This window comes from Podarcis raffonei, chromosome 10, assembly GCF_027172205.1.
Source record: "Podarcis raffonei isolate rPodRaf1 chromosome 10, rPodRaf1.pri, whole genome shotgun sequence".
NCBI classification, from domain to species: Eukaryota; Metazoa; Chordata; class Lepidosauria; order Squamata; family Lacertidae; genus Podarcis; species Podarcis raffonei.
The window spans coordinates 66,007,681-66,034,693 of record NC_070611.1 but is presented as its reverse complement, the minus strand read 5'-3'; the positions used below and the strand labels follow the sequence as shown (position 1 = coordinate 66,034,693).

Genomic DNA, 27,013 nt, shown 5'->3' with positions numbered 1-27,013 from the left:
TTCCAGACCCTTGATCATCTTGGTTGCCCTCTTCTGCACACCTTCCAGCTTGTCAGTATCCTTCTTAAATTGTGGTGCCCACCCGGAACTGGACACAATACCCCCAGGTGGGGTCTGAGCAAGGCAGGAGTGCTTCTTGGCTCAGGTAGCATTGTTGCTGTTGCTGCTGCTGTGCCCACCTATCACCAGCAAAATTAAGTGGATGGTGCTGCCACAAACCTGCATGGTGTCAGCCCTACTTAGGTCTTCATTATATCCATGCCATCTGCCCTGGAATAAAGCCCAGATCCAAAGGGATGCAACTGCATGTTATCTCAGCAAATGTGCATAGCTACTGCTGGGTTTGCTGACTAAATGTGGAGGGGACACTTGTTTAGAAGAATCTGTAGGCAGGAAGTGTACAGCTTTCTACTATTTACATTCCTGAAGAAGGAAAGGGGTAATAAAATGAATAGCAACAAAATATGAGACGAGGAGCTTTTGGTCTTTTTCAGTGTGTTCAGTAATTAGGGATAGAGAGATCTGTCAATTTTAGTTTTTTGAAAGTGCTAACAACTTTTCATAAGAACTTTTTGAAAAAAAGGTAGGAAGGAAGGAAGGAAGGAAGGAAGGAAGGAAGGAAGGAAGGAAGGAAGGAAGGAAAAGAAAGAAATTGGTGGCTAAACATGGAAAACTGAACTTAAGAATGGAAAGAAAATAATAAACTCCCCCCCCCCAAAGTCTTATTTAGTTCCCCACATTTCTCCATCAGTTTCCCCCGTTTTTTCAAGTCTTGATGAAAATTCATGATCATTTCTCCTAAGCTATGTTTTTTGTATGCAATTTTCTCTACTATTATGCATTTTTAAATATTACATTCTCTAATATATACATTTTAGGCACAGTTTCCAATATTTAGCACATTTTAGTAAACATTATTTTGTTGGAGAACTGCATCACAACATTCAGAGAAGTGCAAATTTTGAAGGATGGTTGTGTTTTGGCTTGCTTATTTATTTTTCTGGAAACAGAAAATGTGAACCAAGCTGAATTTCACTTCCACTCCTAGCTTAACCCTTTTCAAACCTATCAGTTCTCCCTGGTAAAAAAAATCATAAGGCCAGTCTGTTCCCTCCCCAACCCTGCGTCCATGTCAGATCAGACTTGTTTTCAGTCTTGGGTTCTTAACTACTGGAGGGTAGGGGTTTAAAAAATGGTTTAAAATGACCAAAGGGGATTCTCAGATGAGAATCAAGAGGCAGGGAAACTCACTCTTCCTGATTCTCACTTACGAAAACCATACTTCTGCACATTATCCACCACACATTTGGTTTACAGAAATTTCAAATTGAGACACAGTCAAATTTCTCCCTAATATACACACAGCAGGGCAAAGCGTATATTCCCCATATAATGCAATTTTTGTGTGCTTGTTTCACTAATGCATGCATTGGGATATATGTTTTCGTAAAGAAAAGTACACAGTATTTGGCTGGACAGCTGCATTGCAAAATTCAGAGAAGGGTGGATTTTGAAGGATCACTGCATAACCCTTTGTGTTTTGCTCCAGAAAGTGCAAATTTTGTATGCTCACCTTTAAATGTGAACCAAATCTAACATGTCTCTCAACCCTGAAAACCTGTGAAGTAGGTTAGGCTTGAGAGTGTGGACTTCATGGCTGAGTAGGGACTTGAACATGGGTAAGGAATTTCCCAGACATATCTGGAATTTTTCCATCGAAAATAGCGTCTGGGTAGAATTTCTGAAAATCAGTAAAAATGTCCTGGAAAACTCAGGCGTAGGGCAACCCAAAGTTGAAAGTGTCAATTTTTTTTTTTTGTTAATTTCCTAAAAAAAATAGCTCAGAAACTTCTTGCTCAACAACCTTTGTGTCTGGATTTTCACTTTTTGAAATATGGCAAACCTAAGCATGGGTTTCTATGATATTGTTAGCTGAAAAACACACAGAGACTACTCACTCCACTGTTCATCCACTCACAACTTAACTTGGTGGTCTGTGAACAGAAGAAATCTTGCATTGACCATCAACTTTCACATCCATAAAAAATGGTGTTCATCTAATTGTGGTTGATATAAACTCAACCCAACACTTCTGGAGTAGCAAATGGATATATTTTTTAATTGAAATGTTGCTGCGCGTCTCTCTAATAAACTATGAGATAGTTCCCCTCTGCTCTTAAAAGTATTTCTAGAGTTCTAAAATGCCAAGGCCTTTGCTTGGTGCAGAAATGTGTGTGTGTGTGTGAGAGAGAGAGAGAGAGAGAGAGAGAGGTGGGGGAAGTTTTGCTGGCGAACGGATGTCTTCGCATATTGCCAAACCACAAAGGAAGCTGCAGAGCGGAGGCTCGAGGTCTCTGGTGCAAAAACTGCTCGACCAGTTGAGAAGCAGGAACTGGTGAAGATCTGCATGGAGCCATGTTGAGGTATTCTTTTTAAAATGGTTTTTTTCTTCTTTTACCTTGTCCTGAAAGAAGGTTAAACCGTAGGACCTGAACGATGTTGAGATGCCTAGATGACCTTTCTGGGGGGAATCGAGGGCAGGTGGCACTTTGCAGAAATAAAATTAAAAAATGTTCCTTTTGAAAACTTGGCTATTGTTAGGGAATGAGGACAGCGAGGGAACAGGGCTGCGTACGAGGGAGACCAAGGGGTTCGCTTGAACAGGAAAGGCCTTGTGCCCTTACACAATCCGCAGGGAGAGTTTGAAATAGCCACAGAGAAGAGGCTTTTTATCTACACAAAGCCCAGGTGAACAGCTTGCTTGGACATCTTTTGCTTTCTTTTTCAAAAAAACCCCACAGTGCCTCTCTTTGTGGTTTGTTAGAGGCTTGTACTTTTCTCTCTGTGTGTCTTTTAACGTGTCCTCTTTGGGTGAGGAAAGTTTTCCAAGTATTCAGAACACTTGTTTCAGGAAAAATAAGATTCAGAGCAGGAGGGGACCTGCAGTCTTCCAGATGTTTCTGGACTATCATTCACATCCTCCCTGATCTTCAGCCCTGCTGGCTGGGGCTTTGGGGAGCTGTGTCCTATCACTGCTGGACAGACAGTGACCCCCCCCCGCTTGGACCCTGCTAACAGGAGGGAGAAGAAACCACAGGTGGGATTCTGTATATCCTAGTGTTGCGTCCCCAAATAACATTTTTGACTGTGAAAATTTCAGGATTTTGCTTGGGATCTGGGTGATTGCCATGTTTTCAGTCAGGAAGGGATCCTTCTCACCGGTCCAAATTGATCTGTGGCCATTTTGTTTTTTCTCTCCACTTCCTTCCTGATTTCTTCCCTGTAAGCTCCTTAGGGCAGGGACCTGTCTTGTTGTTTGTGTGGAAAATACACGCTGACAATGTGCTCTAAATAATAACTGTTGTTGTTGTTAAAGAACTCTTTGCCTTCAGTGGGTAGATCGGGATCTATGGGAGATTTCCAGTGGATAGTCAAGGATTTCTGACTCTCGGTTCTTGAACAATTGAAGCAGCACAATTCACACAACCTTCTGCCTCCGCCACCCTAAATTATGCTTCTGAACTGAAGAAAGCTTGAGTAACCAGGAGTAGATTTTTGTGAGGAAGGTCTGTAAGCACCATTCAGTTCTGGGACTCAAATGTCCTGGTCTCAGAACTGTTTAATTCTATATGTATGAATTTTGCACCTGGCTGCAAAAGTTGGTGGATCTAGCAAAAACTAAAGCATATCCTGCAAGCCTGAACTCTGTCCACTCCTGCCTCACAGTATTTGCAGCGGCTACATTACTTTAAAATAGGTGCCCTTGTGGTTGGCTTTTGTCAGCTCTGCATCCCATCTCCTTGGTGTCTGCTGGAGTCGAGGATCTGAACTCAGAACTTCAGGATGAAGGTCCACTCTGTCCACGCAAGCTTGGGTCAAATTCGCATCATACATTTGAAGCACTATGATGCCCAACTTTAAACAGTAGTGGCTTCCCCCCAAAGAATTCTGGGAGCTGTAGTTTATTAAAGGTACTTAGAGCTGCTAGGTGACTCCCTGTTCCTTTTCCTGAGCTACAATTCCCAGAGTTCCCTGTTAAGTGGCATTGATTGTGAAACTACTCTGGGATTTGTAGCTCAATGAGAGGAAGAGGGGTCTTAACACATTTAAACTACAGCTCCCAGGATTCCTTGGAGGAAGCCACGGCTGTTTAAAGTGGCAGCATAGTGCTCTAAGTGCACAGTGCAGATGTGGCCTCAGATGAACTCACAATTCTGCCTTGTGCAGCTTCTTCTGGCTCTTTAGTAGTGGTAGTAGTAGTAGTAGTAGTAGTAGTAATTTATTATTTATATCCCACCCATCTGGCTGGTTTCCCCAGCCACTCTGGGCAGCTCCCAACAGAATATTAAAAGCACAATAAAACATCAGACATTAAAAACTTCCCTAAACAGGGCTGCCTTCAGATGTCTTCTAAAAGTCAGATAGTTGTTTATTTCCTTGACATCTGATGGGAGGGTGTTCCACAGGCTGGGTGCCACTACCGAGAAGGCCCTTTAGGGAGGACGGCCTCACCTTCACCTCTTTGACAGTAACTCAGAAACATACCTATACTTCTAGTTTATGAAATTTAAGGTGGGTGGGTTAGAAATACTCTGAAACTATTAGGTCTCCAGAGCTGGACTCGAGTCACTTTTGCAAGATAGTAGAAATGAGAAGCTTGGTGATCACAAATGCATGGGGTTGGCACAATTTCTCCCCCACCCAACCATGTGTTAACTCTGTAAGAGCTAATCTAGCTACTGTAACTTAATTACAGCTGTAACTGACTTCCTTGTGGGCGCAGCTTCTCAGAACAAGCTGACGGATTTTGCTGAGATTTGCTTTATCAGCCTTTAAAAAAAAGCGATGGGGATTTCTGGTTTGTTTGTTTCTCTGTCAGCTTTCTAGCACTCCCAAGCTGTGCGTTCTGAAATGCACACAGTTTCGTTCATAATCTGGACGCATCACACCCCTTAGAACCAGTTGGAAGGGACCATGCGGGTCATCTAGTCCAACCGCCTGCAGTGCAGGGATGTTTTGCCCAACTTGGGACTCGAACACACAACCCTGTGATTGAGAGTCTGGCGCTCTTGCCTACTGAGCCACACACTGTTTGGGAAGAAGATGGGAAGGTTGAAACCCTGAAGGTGCCCAAATTTGAAACCAAAGGGTTTCTAAGTCACTGAAAAGACTTTGTGCCTTTAAGAGGGGAGAGGTTGTTTCCCTTGATAGAAGCACCCAATGCACTTTGGTTGGGGAGAGGAAGGTCCTTAAACTGCCCCTTTTGTTAGAACTAGATAACATCTCGTTATGAGTCGTCATGTTTAGCAAAACGGAGGAACACTTGTGAAACACCCATCTCAAAACTGCAGCACACTTTTCCTGGAATAGCTGCAGGGTTATTGCTCCCAATAAGAGGCAGAGAAGGCTTGCAAAATCTCTTCTTTCCTTTCCTTTTTTTGTTGTACATCCCGGTTCACTGTCATTTGGGGCTAGAAAGGTATCTGCAACCATGTTGGGTTGTCCTTTGCAAAGATTGCATTAATCCTGATCACTAAATAGAGCCTCCATGTTCAGGAGCAGGTTCATCAGGGTGGTCATGTGTCCCACTTCCACACAAAGAACCACCCTTTATTTAAAGGAGCCCCGTGTGAAGGTCAGTGCTGTCCGAAACAAGTTTAAAGATAAGAACCATTGGAAAGGAGAGCAGGGATGGCCTTGAAGTTACACGTCAGCAGTGAGCAGAGCAGAGACCTTGTCACAGCCTTCGCCACAACAGAGAGCTGTGTTGAGTTTATAGTAATTATTTTTTAAAAAATTACAATTGTACAGTAATACCTCCACGAATGTCCCCCTCGTCTAGCGTCCATACTGGCGAACATCCGTGGCAAACCTGGAAGTAGCGGAATGGGTTACTTCTGCGTTTGCTGCTCGCACATGCGCAGAAGCGCTAAACCGCGCTTCACGCATGCGCAGATGCGGCGCTTTGCCCTGCGTCCTTTTCGGCTAGCGACCGCAGCTCCGGAAGGTCGCAGAACAAGGTACCACTGTACATATAAATTAGCACGTGCAAATTTTAAGCGAATCTTTACTCTTTTGTGTGTGTCGGTGTGTTTCCTCTTTTGGGGGCAACGAATAAGTGGAATGTGAATATGCTGAGGGCAGGGGTGAACAAGGATAGAAGCGGGCTATTGTGCTTATGCCCTGCTTGGGGGCTTCCCAGAGGTGGCTACTGTAGGCAATAGGAAGCTGGCCTAGACAAACTTTCACTCTGATCCAGCAGATCCTTTCTAATCCGGATGATGCACGAAAGAGCAAAAGTGAATCTGGTCCTGAGAACTGCACTCTCCACGTCCTCAGGTTCAGCTGCTTGATTTGGGGACGCTTGACGCAGGTTTTTGAGCTAGCCAATCAAGACGTTTCATCCTGTCTTCCAATCACGTGGCCTGATGTTGCATCCACGCACACACTCGCCCATTTGTGCTTCTTCCTCTGAAAAGGGCTCTGTGGTTTGAGCTTGCACAATCTCGCTCATGGTGCTGCCAAAGCTTGTGTGAAACTCTGACAAATCCAAGTGGAAACATCTGCTGCAAACGGCATTTTTCTCCTCCATACTAGGATGGAGGGAAGTCGGAACAGTCAGCACTTTCACCCTGAAATGATTTCCCCCCCTTTACAATGGAGCTTTGTTTTTCTCCCACTCCCAAATACTTCTCTGCGTCCTCTTGAGACAACCCAGCCCAAATGTCAGCCTTTCCCGGCCATCCGCAAGTAACATCTGCCTCACGCCTGGCCACCTGCTCTCTTTCGGGTCCCTCCAGGGTTTGTGTTGCAGCAGTTCCAGTATCCGCTGGATTTTTTGCTTCTTCTGCTTCTTCTTCCCCTTCCCAAAAATGAATCTGTCTGCTTATATAGTGGTACCTCGGGATAAGTACTTAATTCGTTCCGGAGGTCTGTTTTTAACCTGAAACTGTTGTTAACCTGAAGCACCACTTTAGCTAATGGGGCCTCCTGCTGCCGCCACACCGCCGGAGCAAGATTTCTGTTCTCATCCTGAAGCAAAGTTCTTAACCCGAGGTACTATTTCTGGGTTAGCGGAGTCTGTAACCTGAAGCATATGTAACCTGAGGTACCACTGTACTTCCATTCTTCTCTGTGGCTTCTTCAGGCATAGTGGAGGCTCTGGCTAAGAGCCGCGATGGAACCTCCATGTTCAAAGACAGCATATCTGTGACTGTCGGTTGCTGGTCACAACAGCATCTGGAAATCATGGGCCTCAGCTACTGGCTTCCTTGAAGAATCAAGATGGGAACTTGTGGAAATACTAGTCACAGATGGTGGGACCTGCAGCCTTCCAGATTTTGCTGAATTCCTAATCTTGTCTGCCCCAGCCAGCATGACCAATGGTCAGGGGTGATGGGAGCTGGAAATCAGCAACATCTGGAAGATCTCAGGTTCCCCACCCATGGAGCTGTAAGACAGCCTGGGATGGGAACAACAAAGGAAGTGAAGAATATGGAGGTGGGGTGAGCTGGGGCAGAATAGACACAGCATCTAGAGCAGCGGTTCTCAACCTGTGGGTCCCCAGATGTTGTTGGACTACAACTCCCATCATCCCTGACCACTGGTCATTCTGGCTAGGAATGATGGGAGTTGTAGTCCAACAACATCTGGGGACCCATAGGCTAAGAAACACTGATCTAGATGGTTGCATGGATGGGTAACCTGAGACTCTCCAATGACATCTGGAGGGTGTCTGGTTTTGCAGCACAGCACTGAATGGCTCTTTGGCTTGATGGAGCAGGGCCATTGTGCTCTTATGGGTGGTTTCTCTCCTTTCTTTCTTTTTGAATGGGCACCATGTATTTGAACCAAGCTTCAGAGCTTCACACACACAGTATTTCCCCCAAATGTGCTTGGCAAATGGGAAGGACGTCATTGCTGCAGGCTAAGTGTCTGCTTAGTGTATTATTTCTTTTCCGGTGGGTGGCCAGCCTAGAAGCAGAGTGTTGGAAGTGCAGCAGCAGGGATCATTCAGTTAGCAACCCAAGGGTTAATACTGTTTAGTCAACCAACTAAGAGAGTGTGTGTGGATGTGCCTCCTAGCACCCGCCCAGAGCAGCATGATCCTTGCTGAGGTAACATGTGCTCTGATTGCCTGCATAGTTCTGAGAGAGTTCCCCGTGCCCCGGTATGTCTCATTTTTTGATACCTTCCTGCCACGAGCAAGGCCTGAAAATAAGACAAACCCCATCTGTTTGTTTCTCCTTGCATTAAAGGTAAAGGGACCCCTGACCATTAGGTCCAGTCGTGACCGACTCTGGGGTTGCGGCGCTCATCTCGCTTTATTGGCCGAGGGAGCCGGCATACAGCTTCCGGGTCATGTGGCCAGCATGACTAAGCCATTTCTGGCGAACCAGAGCAGCGCACGAAAACGCCGTTTACCTTCCCACTGGAGCGGGACCTATTTACCGTATTTTTTGCTCTATAAGACTCACTTTTTCCCTCCTAAAAAGTAAGGGGAAATGTGTGTGCGTCTTATGGAGCGAATGCAGGCTGCGCAGCTATCGTAGAAGCCAGAACAGCAAGAGGGATTGCTGCTTTCACTGCGCAGCGATCCCTCTTGCTGTTCTGGCTTCTGAGATACAGAATTTTTTTTTCTTGTTTTCCTCCTCCAAAAACTAGGTGCGTCTTGTGGTCTGGTACGTCTTATAGAGCGAAAAATACGGTATCTACTTGCACTGTGACGTGCTTTCGAACTGCTAGGTTGGCAGGAGCTGGGACCGAGCAACGGGAGCTCACCCTGTCGCGGGGATTCGAACCGCCGACCTTCTGATCAGCACATCCTAGGCTCTGTGGTTTAACCCACAGCGCCACCCGCGTCTCCTTGCATTATGTGCTGCTTTTATTCAGTTTTCCTCAGTGATGTGTTTATTTTTCTCCATCTGCACTATCCACCTGACTCTGCAAACACAGAGACATCAGCCACCCCCTTTTGTTTGTCCTCCGGCAGTCCAAGGTATACTGCCTCTGAGCAGGGATGTTCCATTTAGCTAGCATGACTGATAGGTGCTGATGACTCTGCCCTCTTCTCCAAAGTGAGATGCTTGATTCGCGGCAACCAAGCTCAGGGCCCGATTCTCTCATTGGCCAATTGGCGGAGAGACCGGCGTCGACTCCAGACGCTTCCAGCTCAGCCCCAGGAGCCGAAGCCATAACGGAGCTTCTTATTTCTCCCCTCGCGACTCCTGGGAGAGTTCCGCCTTGTTGGAAAATGCTATAAGGAAAGCCTGATTATGATAAGTGCGGCGTGTGTTCTTTAAAATTGCTTTCTTTGCCGTGCGCCATAGAAAAGTAATAGAGCAAAATAATGGCGGCATTAGTAATAGTTTTCCCTCTTTCACAAGGAGGAGTGAAGAGGGGTGCGAGGGAAGCTACGTTACTGCAATAACGGCTCTAGAAGACACATAAATGTTTCTAGTTAACCTTTGTGAAAATACTTTCCCTCCTGTTTTAATACACTCTGAGGAGGGGGCAGGAGAGGAGAATGTGACGGTTGTGAGTAATTGCAAGCAATCTGAGCTGCATACATAATTCCCCTTTGCTGGTGTTGTCTGTGGCGACTGTTTGGAAAAGGGGGAGCCCTTATTCAGCTTGCCTGTGGGCAACCTGGTGGACAAATCCTTCTGGAGAATATGTATCCCAGTGGTGGGCGAGGCCAGGAGCCAAAATGGGGAGGAGCAGCAATGGCTCTTATCTTTGTACAGTGGTACCTCGGGTTACAGATGCTTCAGGTTACAGACACTTCAGGTTACAGACTCCACTAACCCAGAAATAGTACCTCGGGTTAAGAACTTTGCTTCAGGATGAGAACAGAAATCATGCAGCGGAGCAGGAGGCCCCATTAGCTAAAGTGGTACCTCAGGTTAAGAACAGTTTCAGGTTAAGAACGGACCTCCACAACCAATTAAGTTCTTAACCCGAGGTACCACTGTATAAGAGTATCAAGGACTGGACATTGAGTCCTTGGATGGGTGGATACTGATGCGTGGACACCAACAGAAAGCAGATTGGAGGCAGACTTGGAAGAAAGAATCGGGGGTACTGGGGGAACCTGTACGTATCCCAGAATCCTTTGAAACACAGAGCAGTTCGGGGGCAGGTCTGGAGTGCATTGGCCATTTCCTCAGCATGTAAAGTGCTTCCTGGAGGTAGGAAGTCTGGGGGAAAGACTGGTCTAAATGCACAACTCCACATATTTGGGGGTGAGGCAATAGGTTTCCACTCAGATAGATTCTTCGACAACTGGTAGGAGCTTTCGCCCTGTCCTTTTTTTTTCCTTTTCTTTTTTGCACTCCTCAGCTCGCCACGTCTATTTTGGGTTGGGCGCCTCCTGTCATATGCTGTCTCGAGTTTGGGCTATCGGGTTGCAGCTCACAACTTAAGTTGCACCCCATCCTCGCACCTGCATGACCTCATCGGTGACCTTTCATGCTTGCCAAGTCATGGACGTAGCCAGACCTGCCGTGTTCACAGATGGAGCTGCTTTGGCATGTATATATATATATATATATATATATATATATATATATATATATATGCAGATACGAGACAGCTTCCCAAATTGCTAGTGCTTTTGGTGCCCACTTTGGGTTTTGGTGTAATATCAAGCAAGTGATTCTCTTCAGTAGGTGACTTTTAAGTAAGAAGAACCCTTAATCACAGAGAATGGGGGCCTTATGAAAAGGCCCAGTGGCTATCAAATCTCAAAACAAAGAAATGGAGCCTTAAAATTATCATGGTTATTATTATTAATAATAATAATATCATTATCATCTTATATGGTCTATGAGGCTATTTGCAGACTTAGCATAGAATCGTAGAAATGTAGAGTCGTGAAATTGGAAGGGAACACAATGATTTTCTGGTCCAAACCACTGCAATGCAGGAATCTTTTGCCCAATGTGGGGCTTGAACCCATGACCCCAGCGGGGGAACGGGGGTGCGGAAGGAGCGGAAAGCCCCTGGCACCATTCCGGTAGCGTGCCATTGCGGCGGGGCCGCCCAGACACGCACCACGCACCCCCCACCATGCCCCCGGAACGTGTGCCACGCCCTTGTGGGGGGCGGCTCACCAGACCCGTTAGGATATAGTTCCGTTACACCTTTAGAACAGGCATGTGGAGTTGTTGTTGTGTGTCACATGTCTGTTTACTTCCAGCACAGTCTGCTGGGAACTTCCGTTGTATATAGCTTTTGCCTATGCTGTTTGCTTGAACACGAAGGGAAGCAGGCATGTTTTTTCCTTTGTCCTGCTGCTGAATAAATGCTTGTAAATATGCTTACATAGGCCTCTGTCCGCTACTTCTGCTGCAAAGAGTTCTTATCTCTGCTGGCTTGCTGCTGGAGCCAGCTGGGGGCCTGCCAATTGCCCCCATCTCCCCGGAAGCGTCCCAACAGCCCCTGGGATGTGCACCACGCCCCCTGGGGGTGCCAGCCATGCCCCCGCCTGCTCTCCGCCCCCCAGTAGTGGAGCATGCAGCTTCACCACTGCCTGAGATTAAAAGAGATCAGATTTAGATTGTGGTATGGGAAACGGTTCTAAAGGATGAGAGTACTTAAAGCCACCAGCTTGGATGGCTTCAAAAGGAGATAGGACAAATTCATGGAGGCTATCAAGGGCTCTGTTGCTAAATCTACTCTGACTTGGACTGGGCAATATATCAATATATCATACAAAACTGGTTTGAATTCCATATTGTGAAATCAGTTTCATATTTTTATTTTACCTGGCAATATACAGAAATCATGATGTGTGTTAGAGCTGGGCAATATATTGTCCAAAGCCAGTTTGAAGTCATATACTGGCCTCAGCCCAGTATACCTGAAGGAGCGTCTCCACCCCCATCGTTCTACACTGAGGTCTATCGCCGAGGGGCTTCTGGCAGTTCCCTCAATGTGAGAAGTGAGGTTACAGGGAACCAGGCAGAGGGCCTTCTCGGTAGTGGCGCCCTCCCTGTGGAACACCCTCCCACCAGATGTCAAAGAGAAAAACAACTACCAGACTTTTAGAAGACATCTGAAGGCAGCCCTGTTTAGGGAAGCTTTTAATGTGTAATAGACTACAGTGATACCTTGGTTAAGTACTTAATTCGCTCCGGAGGCCCATTCTTAACCTGAAACTGTTCTTAACCTGAAGCACCACTTTAGCTAATGGGGCCTCCCACTGCCGCCGCGTGATTTCTGTTCTCATCCTGAAGCGAAGTTCTTAACCTGAGGTACTATTTCTGGGTTAGTGGAGTCTGTAAGCTGAAGCATCTGTAACATGAAGTGTCTGTAACCTGAGGTACCACTGTAGTTGGCACCCCTACTGTGATATATCAGTATGATTAGGTGGTGGTATAGCGCGATGTTGAAAACCAGATATTGCCCTAACTCAGACTGACGCTCCACTGATGCACGATTTGTGTTTCGCTGCATGCGTGTAGAGCGGTCACCCTTTACATGGGCTGGCTCTATTTCCCTCAGCCCTCTTCAACAAGCACTAGAGCGCAGGAAGGTCCTTGAAATGTACGGCATAGCCTCCCGCTGCTCCACTCCTGCGCCACTCCTGACCTATATTTTATTTCTTGATGCATTTATTTATTTTTAAAGCCCTCACACCCCTGGCTTTATTTTCTCCACCCTCGCTGGCTTACGGAGACTAATAAAAGCCGCTCGCAGCTTCACAGCTTCGGCAGCAGGCGAAAATCTTTTGCATCAGGAAATAAATCAGCTTGGGAGGGGGGAGTGTTTTCGCACATGTGAGAAATCTGAACTATGTCAAGTACCTCTTTTGGCTCTGGCCGGTGGGTTCAAAAGTGGAGACATTCTTCTGTCACTGTGACTTGAGTCTTGCCTTACAGGTCTGCATTCCCCAAGAACAGGTTCTCTGCTTCCCACAGAGTCACATTTGGTGTTGTGTGCTAAGAGAGCGCCAACAGGGCACCTTTTTTGATGCCAACTGCCAGGAGCCTTCCAGAGTCACGTGTGTGTTGCACATCCAGTTGTCATGCCTCAGCTTCTTGGCGGCTCTTGTGGTGCCGTCTCCCATCTTTTGTGTTTTAAGAGTCCATGTGGTGGGCATTTCAAATGACAAATCTGGTTGTTGCCATAGAATCATCAAGTAGCAAAGGGCCTTGGAGGTAAGGAAGGAGGAGAAATCAGACTCAGTTCATGTCTGAATATTGCATTTTCCAAAACACGAACCGAAGCACAGCCATCCTTTGAAACTAGCACCTCTCTGAATTTTGCAAAATTCAGCCCAGCAGTGTGCACAAGAATGCATACCCTCCGTAAAGTCTGCGTTACGAATTCCTACGTAAGTGAAACTAGCATAGAAAAGGCACTATAACACGGGACCGCCTCTCCTGGTACGCCCTGCGGAGGACCTTAAGGTCCACAAATAACAACACTTTGGAGGTCCCAAGCCTCAAGGAGGTTAGATTGGTTTCAACTAGGGCCAGGGCCTTTTCAGTACTGGCCCCGACGTGGTGGAACGCTCTGTCACAAGAGACTAGGGCCCTGCGGGACATGACATCTTTCTGCAGGGACTGCAAGACAGAGCTGTTCCGCCTGGCCTTTGTTTTGGACTCAGTCTGACCCTTGTGTTATTATTATTGTTGTTGTTGTTGTTGTTAGCAGGGGAAATGCAGGTGTGCTTTGCAAAAATAAAAATAAAAAATGGATGCCTTAGGCAAAATTGTATGGAAAGTTGGGAGACATTAATACCAAAATGCTGATTAATTTCCATAAGGATTTTTTAAAAATGAAAATAGTGAGCTGATGTGGAAATATGGGGCACTGGAGGGCCAGGCAGAGAGGTGCTGAGGGCCACATTTGGCTCTGCACCGAAGGTTCCTCACCCCTTGCCCCATTCACTACCTTTTCCCAGCTGCATAGTGTCTGTTTTCAGTAGAGGCATAGTCTGCATCATTTTGAGGGTTCATCAGCTGTGAAGGTGGCATGCCAAATATTCTCTACAAGCTTTAAAAGACTTGTAAGCCATGGGCCAGGGATGCGGGTGGCGCTGTGGGTTAAACCACAGAGCCTAGGACTTGCCGATCAGAAGGTCGGCGGTTCGAATCCCCGCGACGGGGTGAGCTCCCGTGGCTCGGTCCCAGCTCCTGCCAACCTAGCAGTTCGAAAGCATGTCAAAGTGCAAGTAGATAAATAGGTACCGCTCCGGCGGGAAGGTAAACGGCGTTTCTGTGCGCTGCTCTGGTTCGCCAGAAGCGGCTTAGTCCTGCTGGCCACATGACCCGGAGGCTGTACGCCGGCTCCCTCGGCCAATAAAGCGAGACGAGCGCCGCAACCCTAGAGTCGGCCACGACTGGACCTAATGGTCAGGGGTCTCTTTACCTTTAAGCCATGGGCCTGCAAGATTAAAATCCATAGAGGTGCAGCAAGCCCACCAGCCGGGGTGAATCATAAGAAAAAGGATTGCAAACAAACTCCCACACTTGTCTTGCAGCGCATTAAAAAGTTTTAAGAATAACGGTATTCGGGAAAGATTTTTCTCCCTCTGAAGTTTTGTGGCATATGACTTTATTCTAATCTGCCTGCCAGAGGGGGGTCAGAGTTCACGGTGACCCTTCTGTTGCTAGCATTTAATCTGTTGACAGCTGACACCACAGTGGGAGAAGAAAAATGTGGCTTGCTAAAAGCGCCATTATCAGCTTTGACAGCTGCTCATTGTGGTCCCAGCCATGGCAGGCTTCAAAGGCCCACAAATAAAATAAAAAAAATTAAAAGAGAAAAATGCTTGTGTTAGTTGGGAGAAACTCCTTTATGTCGCCCAAGCTTCCTATGAAGACTCTGCCCTCTGTGATGCCGTTTAGACAGAGAGCAAATGCCCCCCTAATTATTTCTCCCTCCACCTCTCGCTACAGAGAGCAGCGTGTGTACGAAATGGTAGGTCACAATCTGCTTGCAGAGACCCCGGAAGAGAAGTAGGTTAGAGTTTCCTCCCTTGCTTGCAAGACTTGTGGGAACGGAGCTGCGCTGTGGTTTGTTTTTAGGGACGGTTCCTAAATTCTCACCATCCACATCTGTGTATTATCTGCATCAGGGGTACAGTAGCTAACCTGTGGCCCTGTACCAAACTTTGGCTCCCATCAGCCCCAGCCAGAAAGGCCAATGGTCAAGGATGATGGGAGTTGTAGTTCAGCTACAGGTTAGCCTCCCCTGATCTAGACAAAAGGTTGCCATGATAGAACCCTGCCTTCTTGTGCTTTTACAAGGGACATCTACACATGAGCAGGTCAACGTGAGGTGCAAAGCCAGGGTAATAATAATAATAATAAATTTTATTTATACCCCACCCACCCTGGCCAGAGCTGGGCTCAGGGCAGCTAATACCAGTAAAATTACAGTAAAAACATAATGGAGGGACCAATTTAAAATACAGGTTAAAATGCAATTTAAAATGCAGCCTCATTTTAAAAGTAGCCCATAGATCAAAACCATAAGGGCAGGGAAACATAAGGATTAGACTGAGTCCAAACCAAAGGCCAGGCGGAACAGCTCTGTCTTGCAGGCCCTGCGGAAAGATGTCAAGTCCCGCAGGGCCCTAGTCTCTTGTGACAGAGCGTTCCACCAAGTCGGGGCCAGTACTGAAAAGGCCCTGGCCCTAGTTGGGACCAATCTAACTGCCTTGTGACTTTGGATCTCCAAAGTGTTGTCATTTGTGGACCTTAAGGTGCTCCGCAGGGCATACCAGAAGAGGTGGAAGGCAGGGTACCAGACTAGGACCAGAAAGATCAGGTTTAATAGTCTCCCACCCAGCCATACAATCATAGAATTGTAGGCATCCCCAAGAGTCATCTAGTCCAACCCCCTGAAATGCAGGAACCTCAGCTATAGCATCCAGGACAGGTGACCATCCAACCTCTGCTTAAAAACCCCCAAGGAAGGAGAGTCCACTACTTCTTGTGGGAGTCTGTTCCACTGCCAAACAGCTCCTGCTGTCCGAAAGTTTTTCCGAATGTTTAGTCGGAATCTCCTTTCTTTGTAACTTGAAGCCATTGGTTTGAGTCCTACCCTCTAGAGCAGGAGAAAGCAAGCATATTCCCTCTTCCACGTGACAGCCCTTCAGATATTTGAAGATGGCAGTCCTGTCTCCTCTTTTCCAGCTCCTTCAACCATTCCTCATAAGGCTTCGTTTCCAGACCCTTGATCATCTCAGTTGCCCTCCTCCTCCCAGCTTCTTGACCATCCCTGCCTTAACCTACAAGTTACAGGTAGGTAGCCGTGTTGGTCTGCTGTAGTCGAAGCAAAATAAAAAAAATTCCTTCTAGTAGCACCTTAGAGACCAACTAAGTTTGTCATTGGTATGAGCCTTCGTATCTGAAGAAGTGTGCATGCACACGAAAGCTCATACCAATAACAAACTTAGTTGGTCTCTAAGGTGCTACTAGAAGGAATTTTTTTTATTTTGTTTTAGCCTACAAGGTCATTTCAAGGATAAGATGGGGAGTGGAACCATATGGGCTGCCTTGAGCTCTTTGGAGGAAATGTGGGGTATAAATAAAGAGCTTAAACAATGAGGACTGGCCACATGTTCAGCTACTTTCATGTAGGTTCCCCTTTGCTTTGCCGACGTCCATGGTGAATGTATGTATGTTTGAGAGGGTGGGTCAGAGGGACATCTGACGTGGAAGGTAGGGCCAGAAGGATGGTCCCACTCACCCTTCTGTATGGGGTAGCCCTAAAGATAATGTATGAAGATGTATCACAGTACCTATTTTTCCTCTTTGCAAAGTTCATCTTTTGAGGGGGGGGGTGAATCCAATTTTTCTACAAAGTGCTGCGCATGCACAGCTAGTTGTAACTTTTGGTTCCTCCATTGCATTCATCCCAATCACCTTCTAAATCTGGCCCACAGACGGTCCGGGAATCAGCGTGTTTTTACATGAGTTGAATGTGTTATTTGGGTTATTTGTGGGGCATAGGAATTCGTTCATTATTATTTTTTCCAAAATGTAGTCCGGCCCCCCACAAGGTCTGAGGGACAGTGGACCGGCCCCCTGCTGAAAAAGTTTGCTGACCCTGATTCTAATCCAACCCCCTCCAGGAATATGGGAATCAAACCTGCAACCTTGGCAATTATCAGCACCATTCTCTAACCAGCTGAGCTATCCAGGCTTTCTGCTGCTGCTTGACATTAATTTAGCTTATGCCACATGATGTCCAAATCACAGGTGGAATTAGTGGCAAAGGTGGTGCCATTGTAGCGGTGCAAGTTAGACCCTGGGCTTAATGGTCTTACGGGGGGTGGGGGACACATATTTCTGTGCATGCATGCTCACCATCATGAGCCATAGCTCAGTGGTAGAGCATCTGCCTTGCATGCTGCAGAAGGTGCCGGGTTCGATTCCTGACATCTCCAGGCAGGGCTCCCTTCCTGAAACCCTGGAGAGCTGCTGCCAGTCAGTGTAGGTAATGCTGAGCTAAATGGACCAATAGTCTGACTCAGCTGCTTCCCATGAAAAAAGCCATCGCTCAGTAGTAGAGCATGTTTTGCATTAGGAAGATTCTGGGGTTCAGTTTTTTGATAGGAAAGATCTCCATCCGAGACCCTGGAGATCTGCTGCCGATCAGAGCAGGCAGTGCTGGATTAAGTGCATGTATAGCCTGTTCTAAGGCCACTTCCTACATTTGCACAGAAGCGATATCCGTAAAGCTAGCCCTTCTTGCAGGCCCACCCTATGGTGGAGATTCACGAATGTCGTCGTGCCTCCGCTCTGCATTAGCAATTAATCCACGTCTCTATTTGCATTTGTTACGGACCTCCTGACGGCACCAGTGCAACAAGGAAAAGGAACAACCTGTGTAATAAATCTCTGGAGACATTCAGCAACTGCCACAGGGCTCATTAATCTTGATTATTTCCCATAATAGATAACGTCACAAATCATCCATTATCCCCAATCATGCACATAAAGATAATGTGTGTATGTGTATAAATATAGAGAGATCGGGATGAGAATGTATTATATATAGTATACCGGGCTTCCTGTGTAGCAATCACAAAACAGGGGGAGATTTCTAAGATATACACACCTTGACAGCTAGATCAACAAATGCTGGATAGCAAATGGGAAGCAGCTATTTTGGAGGGGCGGAGAGAGCAGGTAATGGAAGGAATCAAGTCCCCTGTCACAGGATCTACTATGAAAGAAAAACGGCTGCTCTTCTAATTAGCTTTGTTTTGAGTTAATGGTGTCTTTACTTCACTCAAGGAATTGGTACAGATGTACAGTGGTACCTCAGGTTACATACACTTCAGGTTACATACGCTTCAGGTTACACACTCCGCTAACCCAGAAATAGTGCTTCAGGTTAAGAACTTTGCTTCAGGATAAGAACAGAAATCGGGCTCTGTCGGCGCGGCAGCAGCAGGAGGCCCCATTAGCTAAAGTGGTGCTTCAGGTTAAGAACAGTTTCAGGTTAAGTACGGACCTCCGTACTTAAGTACTTAACGAATTAAGTACTTAACCCGAGGTACCACTGTATATTGTAGAGGTGGAGGGGTGTGGGTCAGACAAAGGAACCAAGGCTTGCTACATCCTTGATTATAGACACAGGGATGTAGAGGGATGAAATAAGTAAGAATACACAGTAGTATATTAACTGAACAAAATACAGTTTATGGTTGAGCTTGACAACTGTCGACTCTTCTGCAAGCCTTCTTTATTATTGTTTTTTTCTTGAACCTTGAGGTGTCCAGTGGGAATGAAATGTAGTATATACCAAGGAAAGTGTCTTTGACATCCCAGAAGTTGAGCAAGCTGGCAAAAGAGAGAGAGAGGTTGTTTTGCCAGACTACAAGCTCTTCTGAAGGGAATTCCCCACGCCAGTCTGCTTGAAATTCCACATCGCCCATGGCAAATGCTTTAATCCAAGGCTTACTTAACTCCTTCCCCCACTCCAAACCACCTTCGTTCAAAGCAGTTTGGCCTGTGTTTATTGAAAAAGGGGTGGTGGAAGGAAGGAAAATGTCAGTACAGTGGTACCTCAGGTTAAGTACTTAATTCGGTCCGGAGATCCGTACTTAACCTGAAACTGTTCTTAACCTGAAGCACCACTTTAGCTAATGGCGCCTCCTGCTGCCGCCGCTGTGCGATTTTTGTTCTCATCCTGAAGCAAAGTTCTTAACCTGAGATACTATTTCTGGGTTAGCGGAGTGTGTAACCTGAAGCGTATGTAACCTGAAGCGTATGTAACCTTAGGTACCACTGTACAGTGGTACCTCAGGTTAGAGACGCTTCAGGTTACAGACTCCACTAACCCGGAAATAGTGCCTCAGGTTAAGAACTTTGCTTCAGGATGAGAACAGAAATCGTGCTCCAGCGGTGCAGCAGCAACAGGGGGCCCCATTAGCTAAAGTGGTACCTCAGGTTCAAAACAGTTTCAGGTTAAGAACGGACCTCCAGAACGAATTAAGTTCTTAACCCGAGGTACCACTGTATAGTTACCTGCCTTTGTGTATAACTTCTAAATGTCCCCTTTCATAGAATCGTAGAATGTAGAGTTGGATGGTGCCCAGTGGTCATCTTGTCCAACCCCCTGCAATGCAGGAATCTCAGCTAAAGCATCCATGGCAGATGGCCATCCAACCTCTGCTTTAAAACCTCCAAGGAAGGAGAGTCCATAACCTCCTGAGGGAGACCCTTCCACCGTGGAACAGCTCTTACTGTCAGAAAGATCTTCCTGATGTTGAGTCAGAATCTCCTGTCTTGTAACCTGAAGCCATTGGTTCGAGTCCTACCCTCCAGAGCTGGAGAAAGCAAGCTTGTTCCCTCTTCCATGTGACAGCCCTTCAGATATTTGAAGATGGCTATCATATCTCCTCTCAGTCTCCTCTTTTCCAGGCTAAACATACCCAGCTCCTTCAACCTTTCCTTATAAGGCTTGGTTTCCAGGCTTTTCTCTGCACCCGTTCCACCTTGTCAACATCCTTCTTAAATTGTGGTTTCTGGAGTTGGACACGGTATTCCAGGTGTGGTCTGACCAAGGCAGAATAGAGTGGGACTATCATCTCCCTTGATCAGGACACTATACTTCTGTTGACTCAGGGGTATAGCCCATAAGCATGACGACCCTGCAATGCATTAATTACAGGGAAGGGTCATAGCTCATGCTTTGCATTCATAAAGTCCCAGCATCTGCAGGGCTGGATTGTCCCCTGACTAAACTCCTACATTGCTGCAGTTGGTCATTGTGGTTAATAATGACCTAGATGTCAGGCTTTTCCTGACATACCCTATATGTAAACTGACAGATTCAGTATATGTATCTCTCTTGCAAAGGCCAGAATTCATTCATTCATTCATCTCTGGGACTGTTTTCAGAGACTTGGTTCAGTTTCAAGAAAGTTCAATGTGAAACCGTGGCTGTATCCGAAATAGATTATTATGTGTGTGTGCAGTGCCACACGCTCTCTTTATAAAAGCATTGTGCAGATTGTGTTAGAGCTGTCTTGGGATGTGAAACATATGCTCAATCTCAATTTTCCAGCTGGGGGTTGGGTTTTTATTTTTATTTTTTTGTCAGTATTTTTGTTGGTATAGTGAAACTGCTACAGGGAGGGAGGTGGGGAGTTTTAAACAAGGCTGCATCATCTCTTGATCTAGGCTAATTCCATCACACCCTCCCATCAGGGGGAAAAATGCAGTCAGCGTCAAGCAGACAAGCAAGTTATCATCGCTATAAATATTCTCGCTGCTTCATTTCCCAAGGTTTAGAATATTATTTGCATGTCAAAAAATGATGCCTCACCCTTATGATTCTGTGGAAAGAGATCTAATTTTGCGTTTCGGGATGCCCCTTAAAGAGAGAGCGATTTGTTTTTCATGAAGTGTAAAACTCAATTTGTAGTTTTGTGTATAAAACATGACTTTATGGCAGATTAGCTGGCTGTGGATTTTGCTCGTGCCTTGACAGTCCTCTGGAAAAAATAATAATATTAGCATTGATAGTGGCATTAATGACAAGATGAGATTTTTAAAAAAGTGGAAGCCTGGGCAGACACTGCTTCATGTAACCAAATCCTACTCAGAGTAGACCCATTGAAAGGAATGAGCCTAAATTATCCAAGTCCCAACTTCAATGGGTCTTCTCTGAGTAACGCTAGCATTGAATACCACCTAGGTAAAGCAGGAGCAACCAAGGGTGCCTGATTTAGGTAGGCAGGTAAGAGACCAACAGATGCGTGGTCCCATCCACATGTTCAGAGAATGCATGTCAGAATAGCTAACATTATTCGAGGCTGCATCAACATAAGTATAGTGTCCAGATCAAGGGAAGTAAATAGCACCACTCTATTCTGGCTTGGTCAGACCACACTTGGAATACTGTGTCCAATTCTGGGTACCACAATTTGGGAAAGATGTTGACAAGCTGGAACGTGTGCAGAGGAGGGCAACCAAGATGATCAAGGGTCTGAAAACCATGCCTTATGAGGAACGGTAGAGGGAGCTGGGCATGTTTAGCCCATAAAAGAGGAGACTGAGAGGAGATATGATAGCCATCTTCAAATATCTCAAGGGCTGTCACATGGAATAATAATAATAATTTATTATTTATACCCTGCCCATCTGGCTGGGTTTCCCCAGCCACTCTGGGCGGCTTCCAACAGAACACTAAAATACAATAACCTATTAAACATTAAAAGCTTCCCTAAACAGGGCTGCCTTCAGATGTCTTCTAAAAGTCTGGTAGTTGTTGTTCTCTTTGACATCTGATGGGAGGGCGTTCCACAGGGCGGGCGCCACTACCGAGAAGGCCCTCTGCCTGGTTCCCTGTAGCCTCACTTCTCGCAATGAGGGAACCGCCAAAAGGCCCTCGGCACTGGACCTCAGTGTCCAGGCAGAACGATGGGGGTGGAGACGCTCCTTCAGATATACTGGGCCGAGGCCGTTTAAGGCTTTAAAGGTCAGAACCAAGACTTTGAATTGTGCTCAGAAACGTACTGAGAGACAGTGTATGTCTTTCAAGACCAGTGTTATATGGTATCGGCGGCCGCTCCCAGTCACCAGTCTAGCTGCCGCATTCCAGATTAGTTGAAGTTTCCTGGTCATCTTCTAAGAGAGAACATGCTTGTTTTTTCCTGCTCTGGAGGGTAGGACTTGTACCAATGGCTTCAAGTTTCAAGAAAGGAGGTTCCAGCTAATAATTAGGAAAAACATTCTGACAGGTAGAGCTGTTTGGCAGTGGAACGGTCTTCCTCGACAGGTGGTGGGCGCTCCTTCCTTGGAGGTGTTTAAGCAGAGGTTCGTTGGCCATTTGTCCTGGATGCTTCAGTTGAGATTCCTGCATTGCAAGAGGTTGGACCAGATGTAAGTGGGTCACTTCCAACTCTAAGATTCTATAAGGATGTTCACTGGTAGATGTTGCCAGGAAATAGTCCCAAGTTTAATCCCTGGCATCTCCAGGTACGGTTCAAATCCTGGTCAGTGTCAGTGTCTACAATACTGAGCTAAACGGCCCAATGCTCTAACTTGAAGCTATGTTTCTGTGCCTGCACATGTGTACCAGTTTTCCATGGAAGGGTCGGATCCTGACTAGGCCAGGATTTGGGCATGCACATAATTCAGAAATCTGGAAATCAGTCCAGGGTAACAGCAGGCAGAGAAGACCCCCCTCCTCCTTTAGCATGGGTAGGCAAACTAGGGTCCGCGGGCCAGATCTGGCCCAAACACCTTCTAAATCTGGCCCACGGATGGTCCGGGAATCAGTGTGTTTTTACATGAGTAGAATGTGTGCTTTTATTTAAAATGCACCTCTGGGTTATTTGTGGGGCATAGGAATTCGTTCAGAGATGCATCCTCACCCCCCAAAAATATATAGTCTGGCCAAAATATAGTCCCGACAAGGTCTGAGGGACGGTGGATCAGCCCCCTGCTGAAAAAGTTTGCTGACCCCTGCACTATAAGGACCAATGAGGGTCCGAAGGGGCTGTGAAGAGTGGGCTGCCGTAAGCGCACAGGGAGAGTGTCCCTGTTTTGATAACCAATATGTTACAATTCAAAGAGCCCTTTTGATGCGGCGTTTGTAGTGTCAATTAATTGCGCAACGTGGCAAATAAATGATGGGTGACATGTTCGTAATTGTATTTTCTGCCAGAGTAATAATGGAATATGATCTGTTTTGTAATCATTCAAGCTACAAGCACACGCAGCTGATCTGTGGGTTGCCGTTTTCAATATATAAAAAGCAAATCTCCCTCGCCCTGGAATAATTTATCCGCTTCTTATTTTGTTTGTTTTTTGCGTTTATATCCCAACTTTTTCTCCGAGGGGGTTCAAGGTGGCGTACGTGGTTCCCCCCTCCTCGCAACAACCCTGTGAGGTAGGTTAAATCGAGAGGCAGTGAGTGGTCCCAAAATCATCCAGTGAGCTTCATAGCCGAGTAGGGATTCGAACACCGGTCTCCTAGGTCCTAGTCTAACACTTTAACCATTGCACTACACTGCCTCATGCCTTATCTTGCACCACCCAGTTTGCTATCAATTAGAGCAGCTTCAGGGAGACCTGTGGCTCTGCAGATGTTACAGGATTCCAGAATCCTAGCATCTCTAACCATTGAGTGTTCTGGCAAGGGCAGGTGGGAGTCTGGTTCCAACAATATCTAATTTAGAGGACTGAACTACTCAGTCTCATTTTCTGCATTGTGCCTGACCTTCCGGCCACTTTTTAACAGCCAGCAAATCACCCCTCCCCCTTTTCCTTCTTTCCACATATGCTCCACTGAGGAAATCCTGTTCATTCACTCATTAATTGCAAAACACTGAAAGTGCTGCAAGTTTATTCAAAGAGGGCTTGATTTCAGTTTAAACGAAAGCAAGAAGTAAAAGCGAAATACCCATTGGAACAAATCCGAATCCAGATTTTGTAGACATAATTCTGCAAGCATGCCCAAAGGCACCTTCTGTTCCTGTGAATATAATGTTCTTGTGCCGCAGCTATCAGAATTATTACCAGAATTACTGTAGTTACTATAACTTTATTGAATTGTGTTAAGTGTTCGATGAATTCATCGTTGTTGTTTGCTTTGTTGTTATGCTATTGCATTTGATATTGCGGTGATTGGAAAGTTCTTTGTTTTCTAATGCCGCTGTGGTTTTTGTGAGCTGTTTTGAGCTTCACATTTGTTGCTGGAAAAGCGGAGTACAAATATGTCAGATCAAATCAAATCGAAAGAGATTGGTAGCTTGGAACTTGACAAACACATGCTAACAAAGCAAACATTTTCCAAACTAATTCAAAAAATAGCTCAATTGGTAGAGCCTGAGACTCTTAATTGCAGGGTTCTGGGTTCGAGTGCCACGCTGGGCAAAAGATTCCTGCATTGCAGAGGGTTGGACTAGATGGCCCTTGTGGTCCCTTCAACTCCACAATTTTATGATTCTATGAAATGTCTCTCTCTGTGGGTGTGGGAGGGTGTTCTTAAGGGAGAACAACAACAGACCTCTGGAAGAGAGAAAAATAGGGATATACTAATTATGACTAAATAACATGATATAAACAGTTATGAGAGAGAAAGATCCATTCTATGAAGACTTCAGGGAATATTTGTTTTTTGGCATTTTTTCTTGTGTTGGAGTCGATACAAAACGAATGACGCAGCAATTATGGATGTATTAAGCATGTTTCCATTAACTGGATATTTATATATGATTATTGTATATTATAGAACTGGAAAAATTAAATAAAAGGGCAAAAGACCAGAAAAAGAGGGAGGGATTACTAGCAACTAGTTGGGGGAGAAATTTGATTCAGTTCACATTTAAATGCAAGCCTACCAGATTTGCACTTACATGAATTGAAATACATCCATCATTCAAAATTCGCGCTTCTCCTGATTTTTCAGTGTGGTTCTCCAGTCAAGTAATGAGTGCAAAAAAATGCATATACTGACATGAAGTGTGCATGCAATTGCATTTATTAGTAAAAATTACATAGACAAATGCATTAAGTGAGGGGAAATTGCTTTGCAGAAGTGTTTCTATTAGGCAAAATTTCATACAAAAGTGTGTCTATTAGCAGCAATTCATGCTAAGATGCTGATGAATTTTCATGAGGACTTTAAAAAAAATGCAAAAGGGTGGGGAAATGTGGAGCTGAACTTTTTGCTGGAAAAATGAGAAACTGAGACAATCGACAGATTTGCCCATCCCAACCAATATCAGCAACTTATTTGCTTTAAACCTGTCGGGTGACGAGTTCAAACTGAGTCAGAGATGTGATTTCAGTGCCAATCAGTAGCGTTGCTGTCGGAGGTGGAGCGTAAATATCTCCAGAATGTTTCCTGGGTTATTTCCCTTGCATGGCTATTTTGTATACCTGTGGTTCAAAGCAAGCTGCGAAGATTGCTCTCCAACTCATGGAAGGCGATCTGAACAGCAATCGGAGGGTAGAATTAGTACCTTCCTTCCAGGAGGAAAGCTCATGAGAGTTTATGTAACATGAAAACAAAATCCCTTGAGAGGGCTACTGAAGATAGCATAGGCGTACAAAACAAGCCAATGCTGATGGAAGCAGTCGTCTCAAACATCTGGAGGGCATCAGGTTGGAGAAAGCTGGGACGGGGCCTTTGTGGTGGTGGCACTCGCAGGAGAGAGTTTGGGCAGGAGTCAACTTAAATTGTTGCATGAGCAAAACAAGGTCCCCTAGCACAATGGGACTTTCCCTCTGTCCTTCCCCTGTATGCTGCCTATACTCCCTAAACCTGCTCTGGATTTAGGGGGCATGCAGCAGGAAGAGAAAGGGGAAAGCCCCATTGTGCAAGGGTTCCTCATTCCACTCTAGCATCTTCCACTTGATGCTCGCTTGGACTACTGCAATGCGCTCTATGTGGGGCTTTGAAGGTGACCCGGAAACTACAACTAATCCAGAACGCACCAGATAGACTAGTGACTGGGAGCAGCCGCCGAGACCATATAACACCGGTCTTGAAAGACTGGCTCCCAGTACGTTTCCGAGCACAATTCAAAGTGTTGGTGCTGACCTTTAAAGCCCTAAACGGCCTCGGCCCAGTATAGCTGAAGGAGCGTCTCCACCCCCATCGTTCTTCCCGGACACCAAGGTCCAGCGCCAAGGGCCTTCTGGTGGTTCCCTCGCTGTGAGAAGCCAAGTTAGAGGGAACCAGGAAGAGGGCCTTCTCGGTAGTGGCACCTGCCCTGTGGAATGCCCTCCCATCAGATGTCAAAGAGAACAACAACTACCAGACTTTTAGAAGCCATCTGAAGGCAGCCCTGTTTAGGGAAGCTTTTAATGTTTAATAGATTATTGTGTTTTAATATTCTGTTGGAAGCCACCCAGAGTGACTGGGGAAACCCAGCCAGATGGGCGGGGTATAAATAATAAATTATTATTATTATTACTTTGAATGCCAGCCTTTGCTCTGGCATCAGGGGTGCAGCAGACTTCCTTTTTGTTTTTAGGCATTAGGTAAAAACTCAGCGGAGTGAGAATCCCCATAGGCGCCAGTCTAGGCTCCAGAATCATTCATCTAGTGAGGAAATGAAGCAACAACCTGACCACATAAAGGAGAGTAGGGAAAGGCTAGGCTGTGCACAGCTCCAGTTGGAATGTACCAAATTTCAGCAGTTGTGCTCCAGTAATTAAATTCCGGCGAACAGATGAGCAAACAATCTCCAGGGGTAATGAGGCTCAGTCAATGAACCACAAGTGTTCACAAGTACTAACAATAAGAGCAAAATACAAATGAAACCACCACCTGTGTGTTAACAGGAAACACAAGAACCTGGTAAGACGCAATTGTGTTTACCTTTCGCATATTATCTAAATTTATAATCCAGACTCTTCATCACATTAGGGCGAGAAGATCTCTTGACAGGAGCGGGGCGTGGAAATACAGACACACACACCCCGAAAAAAATTGTGATTTATTTCATAGATGTATATAAATTATGGATAACCTCTTGAAGTTTTGTCGTGATGCCTCTCTCTCCCAGCTTTTCCCCAGGCAA

General features: G+C 45.8%; 1 protein-coding gene across 25 annotated transcripts in view; it reads left to right on the top strand.

Annotated features, from left to right (window-relative positions):
- Window positions 1-27,013, top strand: part of CELF2 (CUGBP Elav-like family member 2) — a 547,441-nt gene that overhangs the window by 277,330 nt on the left and 243,098 nt on the right. The window contains exon 1 of one of the 25 annotated variants that reach the window (XM_053405507.1): window positions 2,293-2,423. The exons of the other annotated variants lie outside the window; for them this stretch is intronic. Within the exon in view, the coding sequence (XP_053261482.1) occupies window positions 2,416-2,423 (8 nt within the window). The 5' untranslated portion in view covers window positions 2,293-2,415. Of the gene's footprint in view, window positions 1-2,292; window positions 2,424-27,013 lie in introns of those variants that run through there. 25 annotated transcript variants of the gene reach the window in all.